General features: G+C 36.8%; 1 protein-coding gene across 32 annotated transcripts in view; it reads right to left on the bottom strand.

Annotated features, from left to right (window-relative positions):
* Rims1 (regulating synaptic membrane exocytosis 1) overlaps positions 1 to 16387 on the bottom strand; it is a 505606-nt gene that overhangs the window by 117089 nt on the left and 372130 nt on the right. For 21 of the 32 annotated variants that reach the window (XM_070012125.1, XM_070012126.1, XM_070012108.1 and 18 more), the window contains one exon: positions 4921 to 4992. The exons of the other annotated variants lie outside the window; for them this stretch is intronic. In XM_070012125.1, coding sequence (XP_069868226.1) covers positions 4921 to 4992 — 72 coding nt within the window. The remainder of the gene's footprint in view (positions 1 to 4920; positions 4993 to 16387) is intronic. 32 annotated transcript variants of the gene reach the window in all.

Here is a 16387-nt window from a genome sequence, read left to right as displayed (position 1 = left end):
GTTTATTGCATGGTTTTGTGCATGAGAACAACATATAAATAATAATCACCAAAAGAGTATTAATGAACAATTTATTGAGCTTACATTTATATTGAAAAATCTTCCTTGTCAGTAAATTAATTTTCACAGAGACAGGATTTTGACTCAGATATCTCTGAGTCAACAGATATCTCTGAGAAAATATTAAGCTGTCCATAGCAAAGAGGTACAGCTTAGGTCTTTAGTAATAGCGTATTTTCTCTTCTGGAGCCATGGCTTAACGGTTTATTAGTCTCTGTTGTTATACATTGCAAACCTATCACCTCCATTTCCAAAGAAAAATGAAAACAGACAATATTCGCTGTACTGTTCATTCATTCTGAATTGGCTTTCACATGATCTTAAGTGTATAAAATTGATATGGGAAGGATTATAAAGAAGCAATTTTATTTTCAGTGATAAAGGAAATGAGAAGCAACTTATCCAAAATACACGTTCTGAATGAGGTTTGAAATTTCTACCCTATAATTTTCACCCTAGTACTGTGAAATTTCATAATCATTGCAATTTTACTAAAATTTCCTGCATTATCAATGACATTTCTAAACCCAGAAAGGACAACTTGAATATGACCTGAAATGTCACTAATTAGGTTGACTTTATGTGGTACTCAACTGAATGGTAAAGGTATAAAAAGTAACTTAAGGAGTTGATCAGTAGCTTTTCGGGTGAATATTGTACAGCACCAGAGTACTTGACTTAGTGTTCAAGCTGCTGAACCACAAAGAGGCTTCCAGAACCGAAAATAACCTATTGTGTTCAAGATCAATCATTTAGCACAAGTTCTGCTTTACCCATTGGTAAGGAAAAGGTTCTGACATTAGCCAATCTGTGGTGAGGACAAGAAGCCCAGAAGGAACAACACTTTCCCTATGTAAGGCAGAATTGTGGCTACAGGCTGAATTCTACAAACATGAATAAAGTAGGGAGATAATGCGCACTTTGATGAGAGAGGAGAAACAATGGAGACAGAGATAGTTTAGTTTGGAAAAGAGAATTAAGAAAATCTGTGGCCTGGAAATGAAAACCTAAGAGAATCCAGGATACTGAGGTTTTTTCTTTTTAATAAAATGAGATGTGCTAAGAATGTAAGGATGTAAAAACAAGGGAAGAGACTTGGAGGGATCATGTTAGAGAAAGAAGAGGAGAATGAATGATGGAAGAGAAACAATTACTCTTAACTGATCATCAAAATTTGCGTATGTCTCTGATTGTAAGTCTCCGATCATGAAAGTATGTATATATACTTCCTCAATGATGTAGTTTCAATCCTGGGATGTTATAATTATTATTGTTTTAGAAATATGAGGCTAGGGTCATAGATTTGTCAAAAATCAGAGATAACATGTAAATCCACACAGGTCTGTCTAATTCTAACATTAAACTGGTGAGATGAGACTTGTTTCTTTGACATGAAGTACAAAACTGTAATTTCACATCCCAGGGTAAACAATCTTTTAACACAAAACATAAATACATCTAATTATTTGGCAGAACTCAACAGAACAATTCTGACAATTTGGAAAATGAATATATGAAGAGAGCCTTGAAGGAGAACTCAGCCTGTTGTATTTATATATGTATGTGAACACTCCAGCTCAACATTTCCAGATGCTTCATATTAACCATTGAGTTCAATCCCACCTTCTTTCTTCATCTAAGAGTAGTGTTTCAACCTGAACTATAATGCTCACTAGAACCTTGCCATTTTAGTCAACTCCATGGGTACAAATAGCTTTATAGTTAATTGCTTCTAGTGAAGCCAAGAAATACATTCTGGAGCTTTATTTATGACTAGCTAAAGAATGGGCAGGGCAGGCATCATCAGTGGCTCACACCTGTAATCTTAGCTACTCAGGAGGCTGAGATCTGAGGATCACAGTTCAAAGCCAGCCCAGGCAGTAAAGTCCACAATACTCTTATCTCCAATAAACCACCAGAAAACTGGAAGTGGTGCTGTGGCTCAAGTGGTAGAGCACTAGCTTTGAGCTGAAGAGCTGAGGGACAGTGCCCAGGCCCAGAGTTCAAGCTGCACAAGCGCCAAAAAAAAAAAAAAAAAAAAAAGGATAGGTAGGCAGTGGTATACATGGTCATCAAATGACTCCTCCAGCGATGAAAACCTTCATAAGCTCATTCTAATAGCAAACAGTACATGATAAAAAGTGCACCTTCAAACAATTCCAAATCATAGTCTAAACAGAGTATGTCACAGACTGCAGAGTTTAAGTTCTACAAGAGGAAGAGTTGCTAGAATGGAAATGATGCTAGCAGGGCTTATAGCTGAATTTTACATAAAGGAAAAAGCTAAGTGCTTTATCTGAACGAGGACATTCCAAAGGAAGGACCACTTTAATTGGCCAGGCACAGAAGATAGAAATCAGTTCCTTCCTGTCCATTATCTCCAACTGCCCATCATATCTTTTAAAACATTTTCATCCAAGGCTATTCTTGTGAAGCTACATTTGATAAGACCAACAAAAGGCATCTAAACATCATGATCATTTCCTGTGCATTTGCAAGAGCTAATACATAATTGGAAGGGGAGTTGTTAATTCACACTGATCACGAATGAATGTGCAGATCATGGATCTACACAAGTGTCTGCCTAGCAGATGTGAGGTCCTGGGCTTCATCCTCAGCATCACCAAATCAAAATCAATGTATGTAGAATTTGTATTGTGAATTCACTTCATTTTAAGCTAGCCATCAATTTAAAGTATCTTCTGGAGAAATCAGAACTAAAGTAACATAGAAAATCCAAGTCAATTCTTCTTGTATATCTACCTATTCAACAATTCACTTAAAAAAATCTAAGCATGAGTTTTCTACTCCAATAAGAGTCAATGAAGAACTGTAATTATAACCAAACAAAGCTACCCATATGAAAGATAACAGTTTTCTATTTCTGTTAGCTGGTTTGCATTAAAGAATATGAAAGATGAAACATAATCGGTGTTGTTTCATGTATCTGTTAGAACTATTCATCTATTCATCCATTCATTTCTTTAATGATTCATTTCTTTACTCAATGTTCAACTCCTTTGTGTATTTTTTTAAGTACTCTGGATCATTATTATAGTATAAATTACACTCTCCAAACTTTTCTAAATAGTCAATATATCCATGGACCACTTTCCATGAGTAAATTTCATCTCACATCCCTTAGCTTCCTTTTCAGATCCTTTCCAGATCTCTATTTACTGGAAAGTTTTCATTTTTGCCTCTAAGTTGTTCCTAACCTTAATACATCCTTAATACATACCTTGCACATATTTCTAAATGAAATGAATCACTGAAATGAATCACTGAATTGTACAGATTCCATGTCAGCCAAGCCTACTATAGTCTAACTGGTGTCTTCCATCTACCCCTGGATCTTTGGATCCACCTTCCAAAATGCCACCCAAGTTTTAAATCTGATCATCCATGAACCATGGTTAAAGCATATCAATGACTCATAAAAATACTGAGATTTTTAACACAGTTTTAACATGCCAGAGACTTGTTATTCTTTTTTTTTCAGGTTGTCTCCATTTTATTTTCAACCCTTTGTCCCATCCCTTGATTTCTATTCTCCACTCCAAAAATTGGTGCACTTTCTCCAAACTCAAGAAAGTATTTCAAATCTATTCCTCCCCCTCTCTCCCCTCTCTCCCTCCTTTTCTCTTCCCTCCCTTCTTCCCTCCCTCCTCCCTCTCTCTTTTTCTTGCTGTGTGTGTGGGGTGGGGGGTCCTGGGACTTTTACTAAGGGCCTAGGTGCTGTCTTGAGCTTTCTTACTCAAGAATAGCACTGAACTACTTGTGCCACTCCTCTTCCAATTTTTTTGGGTGGAATTTCCTGTCTGGGCTGGCTTTGATCCACAAACCTCAGATCTTCTCGGCCTCCTGAGTAACTAGGATTACAGGCATGAGCCAGTGGTGCCAATGGTATTCAAACCTTAAAGAATTTTCTTACATTGGTCTTGTTCATGAAACACTCTACTCCTCACATTTGCTTTCACATGTGCATTTAGATTAGTAAAACTAATTTATGAAACATTTCATCATTTCTTCTAACCTTACTCATTTCTATATTTTCAATGTACTTTTTCATAACTCTGTAGCATCTATGATATATGAATACACTGATTCACTTGCATCTGTGTCCCCACACATGTTCTCAACAATTTTAAGATAAAAGACAATCACTATACAGTACTTGAACCACTCAGATGTTTTCCTATTCATAAAAAAATCTCATTATATTGCACCTAAAATACTCCACAAAGCTTTATGGAATTGGATGAACTGTAAACAAATGTTTAGTAATTCCTTGTAATTTTTATGCAATCTCAGTATATATTTGTACTTGAAAAACACAAGAAACACACTACCCATTTGTAAATAAGAGATTTGCTTAGATGACATTCAGATGGACCATTGAACCTCAGATATTTGTATATTCTATTGAAAGTATTTCACATAATCTGAGAAACAGAGTATTAGTTCCTAAAATGTATATCAAGACCAGTATTGATTTAATCCTTATTAGTCATCCCAATGACCAAAGAAGAGAAAATTACAAGTGCTCTTTAAACTTAATATGTATGAAGAACAATGGAAGGGGTGACATTGATAGAGACATACTATGCTCATACACGACATGCTGAACTGAAAGCCCTCTGCATAACTAAAAATAATAAAATAAAATAACTTAGTATTTAATGGCTCCCTTCCACATTCTTCAATTACACTATTCCCACAAAAGAGTAGAACTGTTTACAAGAACTCCTTTGAACATCACAAGGTGGAATTCAGAGGTGGTCACATCAAATGGGAGTGAGAGTACCCTGAGGACCCTAAGAAAACAGAAGATGGCAGACAGTACACCCCCACGCCTACCTTTCCGCATCAGAGCCAGTGCCTTTCCTAGTCTGTTTTGGGATGCTAGATCTTTCAGACTTTCTGGAGTGCCTGTGAAATGAAATGTTAAATACAAAATATATGATGAATAAAACTACAGTAACATCATCCAGAGGTTTAAAACATGACACATGAAAAATGACAACCATCTTATCTAAATGGTTTGGTCAGTCAGTATTTTTCAAAATAAAAAAATGAAATAAACTAAAACATTCTGCAAGGCAGACACAAGTTGCCAAGTGGAGACATAAACAACTGACATTTCATTTGTCTAAACAAGTTCATCTACAGCCCAGAACTAATGTGGGCCTCCGCTGGGCAACTTTGCCTCCCTGCTGAGAACATAAATTGGATGGCAAAATAGAATAATGATAAATGTGAAGATAAGGTGAAGGTAATGACTTAGGTGAAGGTAATGACTTAGGTACAGAAAAACCACATGAGGTACAGTGCTCTTTTACTTTTAAAGGTTGAACCTTGGTGTTACACAGGTTTATTTTTCCACCACAAAATATTATTAAGGCAAGCGAAGAAAAATATCATAATACAAAATGCTGATGTAAATATAACTACTTACATCAACAAGACCATTTTTTAAGTAGTCAGAAAGAAGCCTTAATAATCATGTGCCATTATATCGTAGTTTCGTTTTTTGTGCTGGGTCTTGTGGTTTGAACTCCAGGCTTGGGCACTGTCCTTAAGCTTTTTTGCTATCATTTAAGCCACTGCTCCACCTCAGACTCTCCAGTGGTTAATTTGAGGTAAGACTCTCATGGACTTTCCTGCCTGGGCTGGCTTTGGAGGATGATCCTGAGATCTTAGCCTCCTGATTAGCTAGGATCACAGTTATGAGCCACTGTTGTCACAATTTCAGGTGCTATTTTAGAAAGCTATTCATTCGTTATGAAGCAAAGAAAAGGTCCCCAATTTACTGTATTTTGTTGTATTTTTTTTGGTGGGTAATTTTGTTGTTGTTGTTGTTGTGTGTGTGTGTGCACTGTACCACTTCAGCCACTTCTAGCCTTTTGGGAGTTACTGGACATGAGTCTTACAGACTTTTGAGCCTGAAGTAGCTTTGATCATCCTCAGATCTCAGCCTCCTGAGTAGCAAGGACTGCAGGTATACTGCCACTGTTTTGGTTTCCAATTTATTTACCAACAGTATGTATGTATATATGTATTTATATATATATGTATATGTACACACACATATACATACATATACTCAACATTTAGAATCTGAAATGCATCATCACATTGCAATATATATATGACAGCTTTATATTTAAGGTGCATAGCATAATGCTATAAGATACATACACAGTAAAATGATTATGGCAGTTGAATAAATGAATATACTCATCATATATACTCATATAAAACTACTATGTATTTGAAATAAACCACTCTAAATATGATACTCTAGAGATCAATATTTTAAAAACAAAGAAATAATAGAAATGTGTACTTTTGGACTGCCCTCTGAATCTCTATAATTTATGCATATTTTCTTTCCTGAATGTCCACTGTCCAATAATATTGAGACAAATACATTTATAACAATCAGACAACTTAATTTAGTATCCTGTATTATGTCAGGGCCTGTTCCAAATTAGAAATCCATACCAATAGCTGGGTGGCTCAGGCCTATAATTCTAGCTACTCAAGAGGCTTAAGATCTGAGGATTTGTGTGTTCAAAGCCAGACTGGGCAGGAAAGTTGGCTAGATCTTTATCTACAAATAACCACCAAAAAAATGGAAGTGGAGCTGTGTCTCAAGTGGTAGAGTGCTCACTTTGATCAAAAGAGTGAAATGACATCTGCTCACACCCTCAGTTCAATCCCCAGGACAGCACTAAATTAAAAAAAAAAAAAAAAAGTCAAGTAACAGTGTAAGATGAAAGCCCCAGTACTGTTCAAGCCTAAATATCAGCAAAAAGGAGGAGGAGACAGAGGGAGGAGAACAAAGAGGGAGGAAGGAAAAGAAGAAAAAGGATAAAGAGGATGAGGGGTATTTTACTAGTAGAAGACAAAAATTAAACAACAAGAACAATTTCACACCAGTACATTACATATTGTGAAAGAAGGTGATCAATCCAAACAACAAAAATGTAACCAGAGCAAGGGGCTGGAATGTAGGGGAGATAGGGTTAAGGTCAGGGGCAGATTGCAATTTCATTTAGTGGTGTCAATGAAGAACCACAGAGGGTCAAATTCAGCAAAACTTAAGTAAAGAGAGCCATGTATGTTTCTAGGGACAGAATGTTCCCAACAATGAGACAGCAGGTGGTTTGGCACAGGCAGTTGTCTGCCTAGTATGTTTAAGAAATCAGGAGACGGTAAGGAGGACTGAGTTGAGAGTGCTGAATCAGATGGGAAGATCTATGCAGACAGGGAAGAGAGGAGGCATAGAACAAGACAAGCTTTCCTACAAACTACAACCAGGGCACAAGGTCATAGGCATCTTTCAGAACTTACCTGCTTTTCTTCCTAACTCTAGTAATTTCTATGTTTCCAGACTCAACTGAGATGTCACTTCGTCTATGAAGTCTACAAACCTTCTTCTTCCCTCATCTCCTAAAACTTCATGGATTCATATACAACACTGGTGATGACAACAGAAATCATATCTAACCTTCATAAAGACTTCTGTCTGTGCTAGGAGGACATCTTGGACTTGTTTTAGCTCACCCACTCTAACCAATACAAAGAAGATAGTACAGTTTGTCCTTTAAGAATATGGAGACTGATGAAAGGAGTGATATTGATCAAAATGCATTATTACTCATAAACTGACACATTGAATTGATACCTCTTTGTATGACTACTTAACAGTAATAGAATAAGGAGACTGAGACTTGGAGAAAGTAACTACTTTGCTCTGACACACATACTCATTAACTGTCAAGCCAGGAGGTGAACTGAGTCTTGAATTTCAATGGCAGTATCACATGAGATCTTTGGTATGAATGAAATGTAGTAGCCATGAATTCTAGAGGCAAACTGGATATATCATCTCTGTTTCTGGCTACTGAGTGACTTTATGCAAGTTACTTAACCTTGCTGTGCCTCATTTTCCCCTACATGATCTGCAGGGTAATAACACCACCAACTCACATATTTCCTAATTTTAAATGCTTCACTAGTACTTAGTATTTATAGTCTAGTATTTGTAGTTTTGTAGTACTACACAGAATCTGATTTGTTAGAAGTTTCAGCATTACTTAGAATGAGTAAGTAGTGTTATGAAAGTATTTTTATTTTTAAGTACTTTTACAAAGGGATTTCAATTCAACATGTCGACTTGTATCATTTTTTGAGTACAATGCATCTTGGTCAATGAAACTTTTTGTCATTCTCCTCTATCTCTTACAATCTATAGAGATAATTATTTTTAAATAATAATAATAATACATATTTGATCATGAATACAAAGACTCTTATTCATCTATAAGGGTCTACTCACAGCCAATACTACTTAATATAGAATTTCTTGCAACTTTGTACATAGACCCTTTTAATTTTTATTTTGAACTTTCCAGTCAAGATATACTTATTTTTTTCTCTACACATGCCATCAGTACTTAATTTTACTAAGATATTTCTAAATGTTTAGATGTGGCTCAAGTAGTAGAGCTCCAACCTTCAGCAAAAGAGACAAGTAAGAGTGTAGAACCATATGGGGTTCATGCTCCAGTACCAGTAAACACACACACACACACACACACACACACACACACACACACACACACACACACACACACACACACACACAGACACTCATACACACACACAATCTTTCTTAAGATTTCTATAAAGAAAATGTCACTGTAATTCTGTAACCTCTAAATAATTTTAAACTAATTGAAATTCTTTAATCATTTAATCCTCCAATAGAACTAATGTGTACTGCATTGAATTGGTGGATTGCTTTGGGCAGTATTGTCATTTTCACAATGTTAATTATTCTAGGAGCATGAAATGTCTTCAATTTCTTTTTCCAAATTTGTAGTTTTCACAATAGAGGTCATTCCTTCACATCTTTGTTTAAGTTAATTCCTAGGTATCTTTTTTTGAGGCTATTACAAATGGGTTGTTTCCTGATTTGAGTCTCAATCTTCTTATTGGCATACAGAAAAGCTACTGAGGACCAATGGAACAGAATAGAAGACTGAGAAACGAACCCACAGACCTATCACCATCTAATATTTGATAAGGAAGACAAAAACATAGGTTGGAAGAAAGACAGTCTCTTCAATAAATGGTGCTAGCAAAACTGGCTAGCCAGATGCAGAAAACTGAAACTAGATCCTTATATATCACCTTGTACCTGAATGGATCAAAGACCTCAATGTAAGTCCAGATACCATGAAAATATTACAGGAAGGGGAGAGGAAACACTAGGGGTCCTAGGCACAAGTCAAAATTTCCTTAAAGATCCATAGTCACAACAAATCTAAGAAATACTGGATAAATAGAATTGTGTCAAACTTAAAAGTTTCTGTGTGGTAAAGGACATAGCTAATAAGCTAAATAGTAAGCCCATAAGATGGGAGAAGAGTTTCACTAGCTATCCATGGGACAAAGGACTACTATACTTAGAGCTCAAAAAAATCAAACCCTCACAAAGTAAACCCTCAAGAAACAACAACACACTTAATAAATGGATTAATGGCTTAAAGAGAGATTTCTCAGAAGATGAAGTAAAAATGACCCTTAGGCACAGGAAGAATTGCTCATCAAAACAACACTGAGGTTCTACCTCACCCCAATTAGAATGGTCAATAGCAAAAAAACTAGCAATAACAAATACTGGCAGAGATGTGGCCAAAAGGGAACTCTATAGACACTGTTGGTAGGGATATAAGATTGTTCAACCATTCTGGAAAGCAGTGCCAAGGTTCCTTAAAAAACTAGAGCTTCCTTATGACCCAGCAATTCTACTTCTGAGCATTTATCCAAAAGATCACAAACGAGGATACAGTAAAGCTACCAGCACAACCATATTTATTCCAGCACTATTTACGTATGAAACCAACCCATATGTCCCTCAATGCACAATGGTATTTTTACCATTTACCATTGTAAAAGAGTAGAAAAAATTGGAAAAAAAATACTGAGTGAAGTAAGTCAGGCCCAGAGAGACATAAATTGCATGCTTTCCCTCATTTGTGGTAGTTAAAATGTGCCTATAAATCTACAAGGAAACACACTGGGTGGTAAGCAAGGGATTACAAATGAATTGACTAAAATAGAATAGACTCTATGGAGAGCACAAATAACATAATTATTTAAAAGACAAAGTCAAAGCCCCCCCCCAAATAAGTTCCAGGACATAGGTACTTGAAAGAGAAAAGCCAAGGCGAGAAGGGTAGATGAATGGGGGGAGGGGAGAAGGGAAGAGAATCCAGGCAAGAATTATTGCATACTACACAGAATTAGGAAATATAAGGGGGGCTGGGAAGGTGGCTCAGTGGTAGAGCACTTGCCTTGCATGCATGAGGCCCTGGGTTCGATTCCTTAGCACCACATAAGCAAAAAGAAAAACGCTGGAAGTGGTGCTGTGGCTCAAGTGGTAGAGTTCTAGCCTTGAGCTGAAGAACTGAGGGACAGCGCCCAAGCTCAGAGTTGAGGCCCCATGACCGGACCCAAAAAAGAAAAAAAAAAAAGAAATATAAGGGAAGGAGTGGGTAAAAGGGTGTTAAACTGGTGACAAAGATCAAGATGCATGGTTCATATAAATTGCTTTTTTAAAAGGCAAAAAGTCAATGCATGAGTAATAATAATAATAATAATTCAATAAGGGAAAGAGTAGGTTGCTCGAGGTGGGTAAGTATGTTGAAAGGGGTAAGTTGAAAGGGATCAAGACACACTGTGTTCATAATCTGCTTTGGTGAATGGCAACTCCTTTGTACAACTATTTAAAGATAATAAAAATATTAAAAATAAGCCAGGCGCCGGTGGCTCACGTCTATAATCCTAGCTACTCAGGAGGCTGAGATCTGAGGATCACAGTTCAAAGCCAACCAGGGCAGGAAAGTCCGTGAAACCCTTATCTCCAATAAACCACCAGAAAGCTGGAAGTGGTGCTGTAGCTCAAGTGGTAGAGCTCTAGCCTTGAGCTGAAGAGCTGAGGGACAGTGCTCAGGCCCAGAGTTCAAGGCCCACAAGCGACAAAAAAAAATAATAATAATATAAATTAAAATAAAACACATTTCTTTTGTTAAAAAGAACTACCTTGGGAGGGGAAAAACTGTGAGGGAATAAAGGAGGGAGTGACACTGTTCAAATGGAAATGTACTCATTACCTGACTTACTTAACTGTAAACCTTCTGTACATCTCCTTTACAATAAAAAATTTTGCCCCATTCTTAAGGAAGTAGAAAGACTTGGAAAAAATTACACTAAGCAAAATAAGCCAGACACACAGAAACACAGGCTGCATGGTTTCCTCATTTGTAATTATTAGAATGTGCCTATAAATCTGCAATTAACCAGATGGTTAGCACAAAACAAATAATTACACTTAGACATGATAAATTTAACATCAGTCTAAACATTCACACAGTGAGAACAAAGGAGGATAGTCTTAGGAGAAGATCACAAGGGCTCAATAGTTATGTGCATTGGATCATATAAAATGATGCTTATTGAAATGAACTCGAAGAAATGGAAGGGAGAGATTTTTAATTGCACTGTTTGTGGTTCTTTTTATTTCTTTCCTTTTTTCTTAGGTTTATTCTCTTCTGTCCCTATTTTTGATTTCTGTACTCTGTCTTGCATGTAAGTTTATCTGATTTGGGGATGGGAAGGGGAAGCACAGAAACAGTGGGACAAAGGGTGAACCAATTCAGCAGTGATCCTCACTAGATACTATGTTGGAAATGAACTATACAACTTAGTCGGGGGAAGGAAGTCAAGAGGTAAAACTGGTTGAGGATGAGGGAGGAAGTGACACTGTTCTAAAGGAAATTCATTTATTACCTGACTTATGTAACTCTAGCCTCTCAGTACATCACTTTTACAATAAAATTTAAATTTTTTTAAAAACAGCTAAATAGTAAAAATAAATAAATAAATTCAAAATCACTAATAAGAATGCTTCACTTAAAAAATAGCTCCAAGCCGGGCACCGGTGGCTCACGCCAAGCTACACAGGAGGCTGAGATCTGAGGATCACAGTTCAAAGCCAGCCCCGGCAGGAAAGTCAGTGAGACTCCAATCTACATTAAACTACTAGAAAACTGGAAGTGGCGCTGTGGCTCAAGTGGTACAGTGCTTGCCTTGAGCTGAAGTGCTCAGAAGCCGCGCCCCAGCCCAGAGTTCAAGCCCCACGACCAACAAAAAAAAAAAGCTCCAAGTTGAACTAGGTAATGATAATCATAAGAGTAACATACATTACCATTTCATATCTAGATGAATACCTACATCCTGGCCACCAAATTCAGAAGCTTGATAGTTCAAAGTTGTATGTACTGTTTTGTGGATAGCTATTCACAGAGTAGCCATTTAGAAAATATTTGGTTAATGTTTTAGCCATTGGTTGATTTAGCCATTTGATAAATTTCAGGTTATAAGTGGATCTACACTTTATGAAGATCCCAAGAAATATATATAGATGTGAGTTCATAAAAGTGATTTTATGTATTAAAATAATTCCAACCAACCGACTTAAGAAACCAATCAAGCCACAGGACCTCAAGCTGACCAGAGACTCCAACAAGAGACTGGTTACAGACAAAAGGGAGATACAGGATTCTTCCCACTCCTCCCCCCCCAAAAAAAAAAAATCAAAAGACTTTTTTTTTTCTTTTTTTTTAATTTTTTTTTCTTCTTCTTCTTCTTTTCTTTTTTTTTGCTTGTTTTTTGTTACCACATATATATATAAATTTTTTCCCTTCTAAAACTTTTATTAATCTTTAATTTTTGCCTCTTCTGAAAAAAAAATCGTTTTCCAGTAACTTTTTTTTTTTTCCTCATCTTATAATTTTTATTTTAGGAATACGTGAATGAGCGTTTTCCTTTCTTTTCTTGTCTTCTTTCTCTTTTTCTTTCTTTCTTAATTATCTTTTTGTTTTTTATCTAGCTCTAATGAACTTCTGATCTTTTCTTCTCCCTTTCCCATCCTTAAAGTTTTTCACATCTCCTCTATGTCCCTCCCCTTCTCTGAACATATTCACATTCCTCTCTAAATAGACGGTCTTTTAACCTCTATAATAACATTAATTTTTACGTTTCTATTTTTTTCTGGTCTCTCTTTATTCCCCTTCCCGTCTCTTCTTTTTCTCTCTCTCTCTACTTGCATCCTACCCAACCCATTTCCTGCATTGTGATTAGGACATAGTTAACTCTCCCTGTGCCTCCCCACACCAATCTATTCCTATTTTTTACCCACATCTCTCCCTAATCCTAATAATTTCTGGTTTTCCAAATTCTTTTCTGCGGTTCGAAGTCCTTTAACATATAGTTGTTTGATGTTGAATAGATGTATCTGTTGAACTAGATTGTATCTGTAGACTATTGACTGTACAAATGCAAACTTTGGTTGATGGTTGCCTTAAGATAGTGTTCTAGCACAAAACTGGTGCTATCTTCATCTCAAATGGGCCGAGTAAGCCGGAAAAACACAAGAAAAATGGCAAATTCAGATATCTCAATTCCCAATCTTGATAATCAGGGATTAGAACAGATAAAGAATAATCCAGAGGAGAGTTCCCAAATAGCTCTACAAACACTAATAGCAAACATGATAAATGAGAAGTTTGACAATGTACAAAGGACTCTGTATGAGCGTGATAGGGAGAGAGAGGAGGCATCCCAGAAGTTTATACAGGAATATCATAAGCATGAGGAAGCTACTCAAAAACTGATACAGGATTTGCGTGAACAACTTGAGAATACTCAAAGAGAAAGGGAGGACTGGCATGAGCAGGCTGAGAACACTCAAAGAGAACTGCAGGAATCCCACGAACGGCAAGAAAGAGAACTGCAGGAATCCCACAGACGGGAGGAAGCTAATCAAAGAGTAATTCAGGAATTGAGAGACCAGGTAGAGAATACACAAAGATCACTAAAGGCATTCATGGAATCCATTAACAAAGAGCTGAAGGAAGTCAGGGAGACCACAAAGGGAATGCTGAATGGAACCCAACAGAAGGAATGGGAGTCCAAAGAAACCATAACCAATCAACTAAGTGATTTGAGAACAAACACTGAACACCAAATTAAGGAAGTAAAGAAATTCATACAAGACCTAAAACAGAGCTTCAACAAAGAACTTGAAGCCATCAAAGCTGACCAATTAGAAGGAAAAGAGATAAAAAACAAAGTAGAGAGTCTGGACAGCAGGTTAGACCATGCAGAAGATCGAATCTCAGGGATTGAAGACAGCCTAGATATTATAGAGAAAGAACATACAACCATCCAAGACAAGTCCAAGAAATATGATAGGTCTATCCAACACCTGGAAGACACCATCAGAAGGCCCAATCTAAGGATAAAGGGTGTAGAGGAGCACTTAGAAACAGAAGTTAATGGTCTAGGAAATTTGTTTAACAGGATCCTAGCAGAGAACTTCCCAAACATACAAAAAGATAGGCCTATTCAGATACAAGAAGCTTTTAGAACCCCAAATAGACCAGACCAGAATAGGACATCCCACCGTCACATTATAATCTACACAGGATCAACCCAGACCAAGGAAAAGATCCTTAAAGCTGTCAAGGAGAAAAAGGTAATCACCTATAAAGGGAAACCAATTAGAATTACCTCAGATTTCTCAGCAGAGACAATCAAAGCAAGAAGAGCCTGGAATGACGTATGCCATGCCCTAAAAACAAACAACTATCAACCAAGAATACTGTACCCAGCTAAACTCTCCTTCATAACTGAAAGCCAAATAAAAACCTTCCATAGCAAAGAAAAATTGAAACAATACATCTCCACCAAACCAGCCCTGCAAAAGATTCTTAAAGATGTCCTACACATAGAAAACCAACAAGACTGCAACAAAGGCCAAGAAACTGCACACAAACTGAGAATCCAAGAACCTTAGGAAGAACCCAGTTTTCACAGCCCCCAAGAAGGTGGATAACATGGCAGGAACTCCCAAATACCTCTCAGTCCTATCTCTTAACGTTAACGGACTGAACTCTCCAATTAAGCAACATAGACTGTCTAGTTGGATTAAAAAACAAGACCCTTCTATCTGCTGCCTGCAGGAGTCACATCTTGCCCGTAAAAACAAACATATTTTCAAGGTTAAAGGCTGGAACAAAATCTACCAAGCAAACGGCCCTCATAAACAGGCGGGAGTTGCAATCCTAATATCAGATAAAATAGACTTCAAATTAAAATTCGTGAGAAGAGATAAAGAAGGTCGCTACATACTAATTAAAGAATCTCTCCTTCAGGAGGATATTACAATTCTAAATATCTATTCGCCAAACAATGGAGCACCCAAATTTATCAAAGAAACACTACTTTCCCTCAAATCACATATAGATCCAAAGACATTAATTGTTGGGGATTTTAACACACCACTCTCCCCACTAGATAGATCAACTCGGCAAAAACTCAACAGAGAAACCGCAGATCTAAACAGCTGCATAGATCAACTAGACTTAACAGACATTTACCGAACATTTCACCCAGCAGCATCAGAATACACGTTCTTCTCAGCAGCACATGGAACGTTTTCTAAAATAGACCACATTTTAGGCCACAAAGCAAACTTGTCTAAATTCAGAAACATTGAAGTTATACCTTGCATTCTCTCTGACCACAAGGGAATAAAATTAGAACTCAACACCAAAAGCCACCAAAGAAAGTCCGGTATCACATGGAGGCTGAACAACACACTGCTGAATCATGAGTGGGTCATGGAAGAGATTAGAAAGGAAATTCAAATGTTCATGCTATTCAACAAAAATGAACACACAAATTACCAGCTCCTCTGGGACACAGCAAAGGCAGTACTCAGAGGCAAGTTTATAGCTCTGAGCTCCTACATCAACAAATTGGAGATCGGAAACTAACAATTTAATGACACATCTAAACCTCCTTGAAAAAGAGCAGCAAGATAAACCCCAATCCAGTAGATGGAAAGAAATAATCAAAATTAAATCAGAATTAAATGAATTAGAATCCAAAAAAACTATAGAAAGAATCAACAAAACAAAGAGTTGGTTCTTCGAAAAACTTAACAAAATTGACAGACCCTTAGCAAATCTAATCAGAAAAAGGAGAGAACACACCCAAATTAATAAACTCAGAGATGAGAATGGAAACATCACCACAGAAACAACCAAGATTCAGAACATTATAAGGGAATACTTCTCAAAACTTTATGCTAATAAGTTTGAGAACTTGACAGAAATGGACCTTTTCCTAGCAAATATTGACATGCCAAAACTAAACCAAGATGAGTTAAACCAGCTTAACAGGC

This window comes from Dipodomys merriami, unplaced genomic scaffold (assembly GCF_024711535.1).
Source record: "Dipodomys merriami isolate MVZ:Mamm:240054 unplaced genomic scaffold, mDipMer1.0.p SCAF_89, whole genome shotgun sequence".
NCBI lineage: Eukaryota > Metazoa > Chordata > Mammalia > Rodentia > Heteromyidae > Dipodomys > Dipodomys merriami.
Note: the sequence above shows the minus strand (reverse complement) of the source record. Positions and strands in the feature narration are given on the sequence as shown.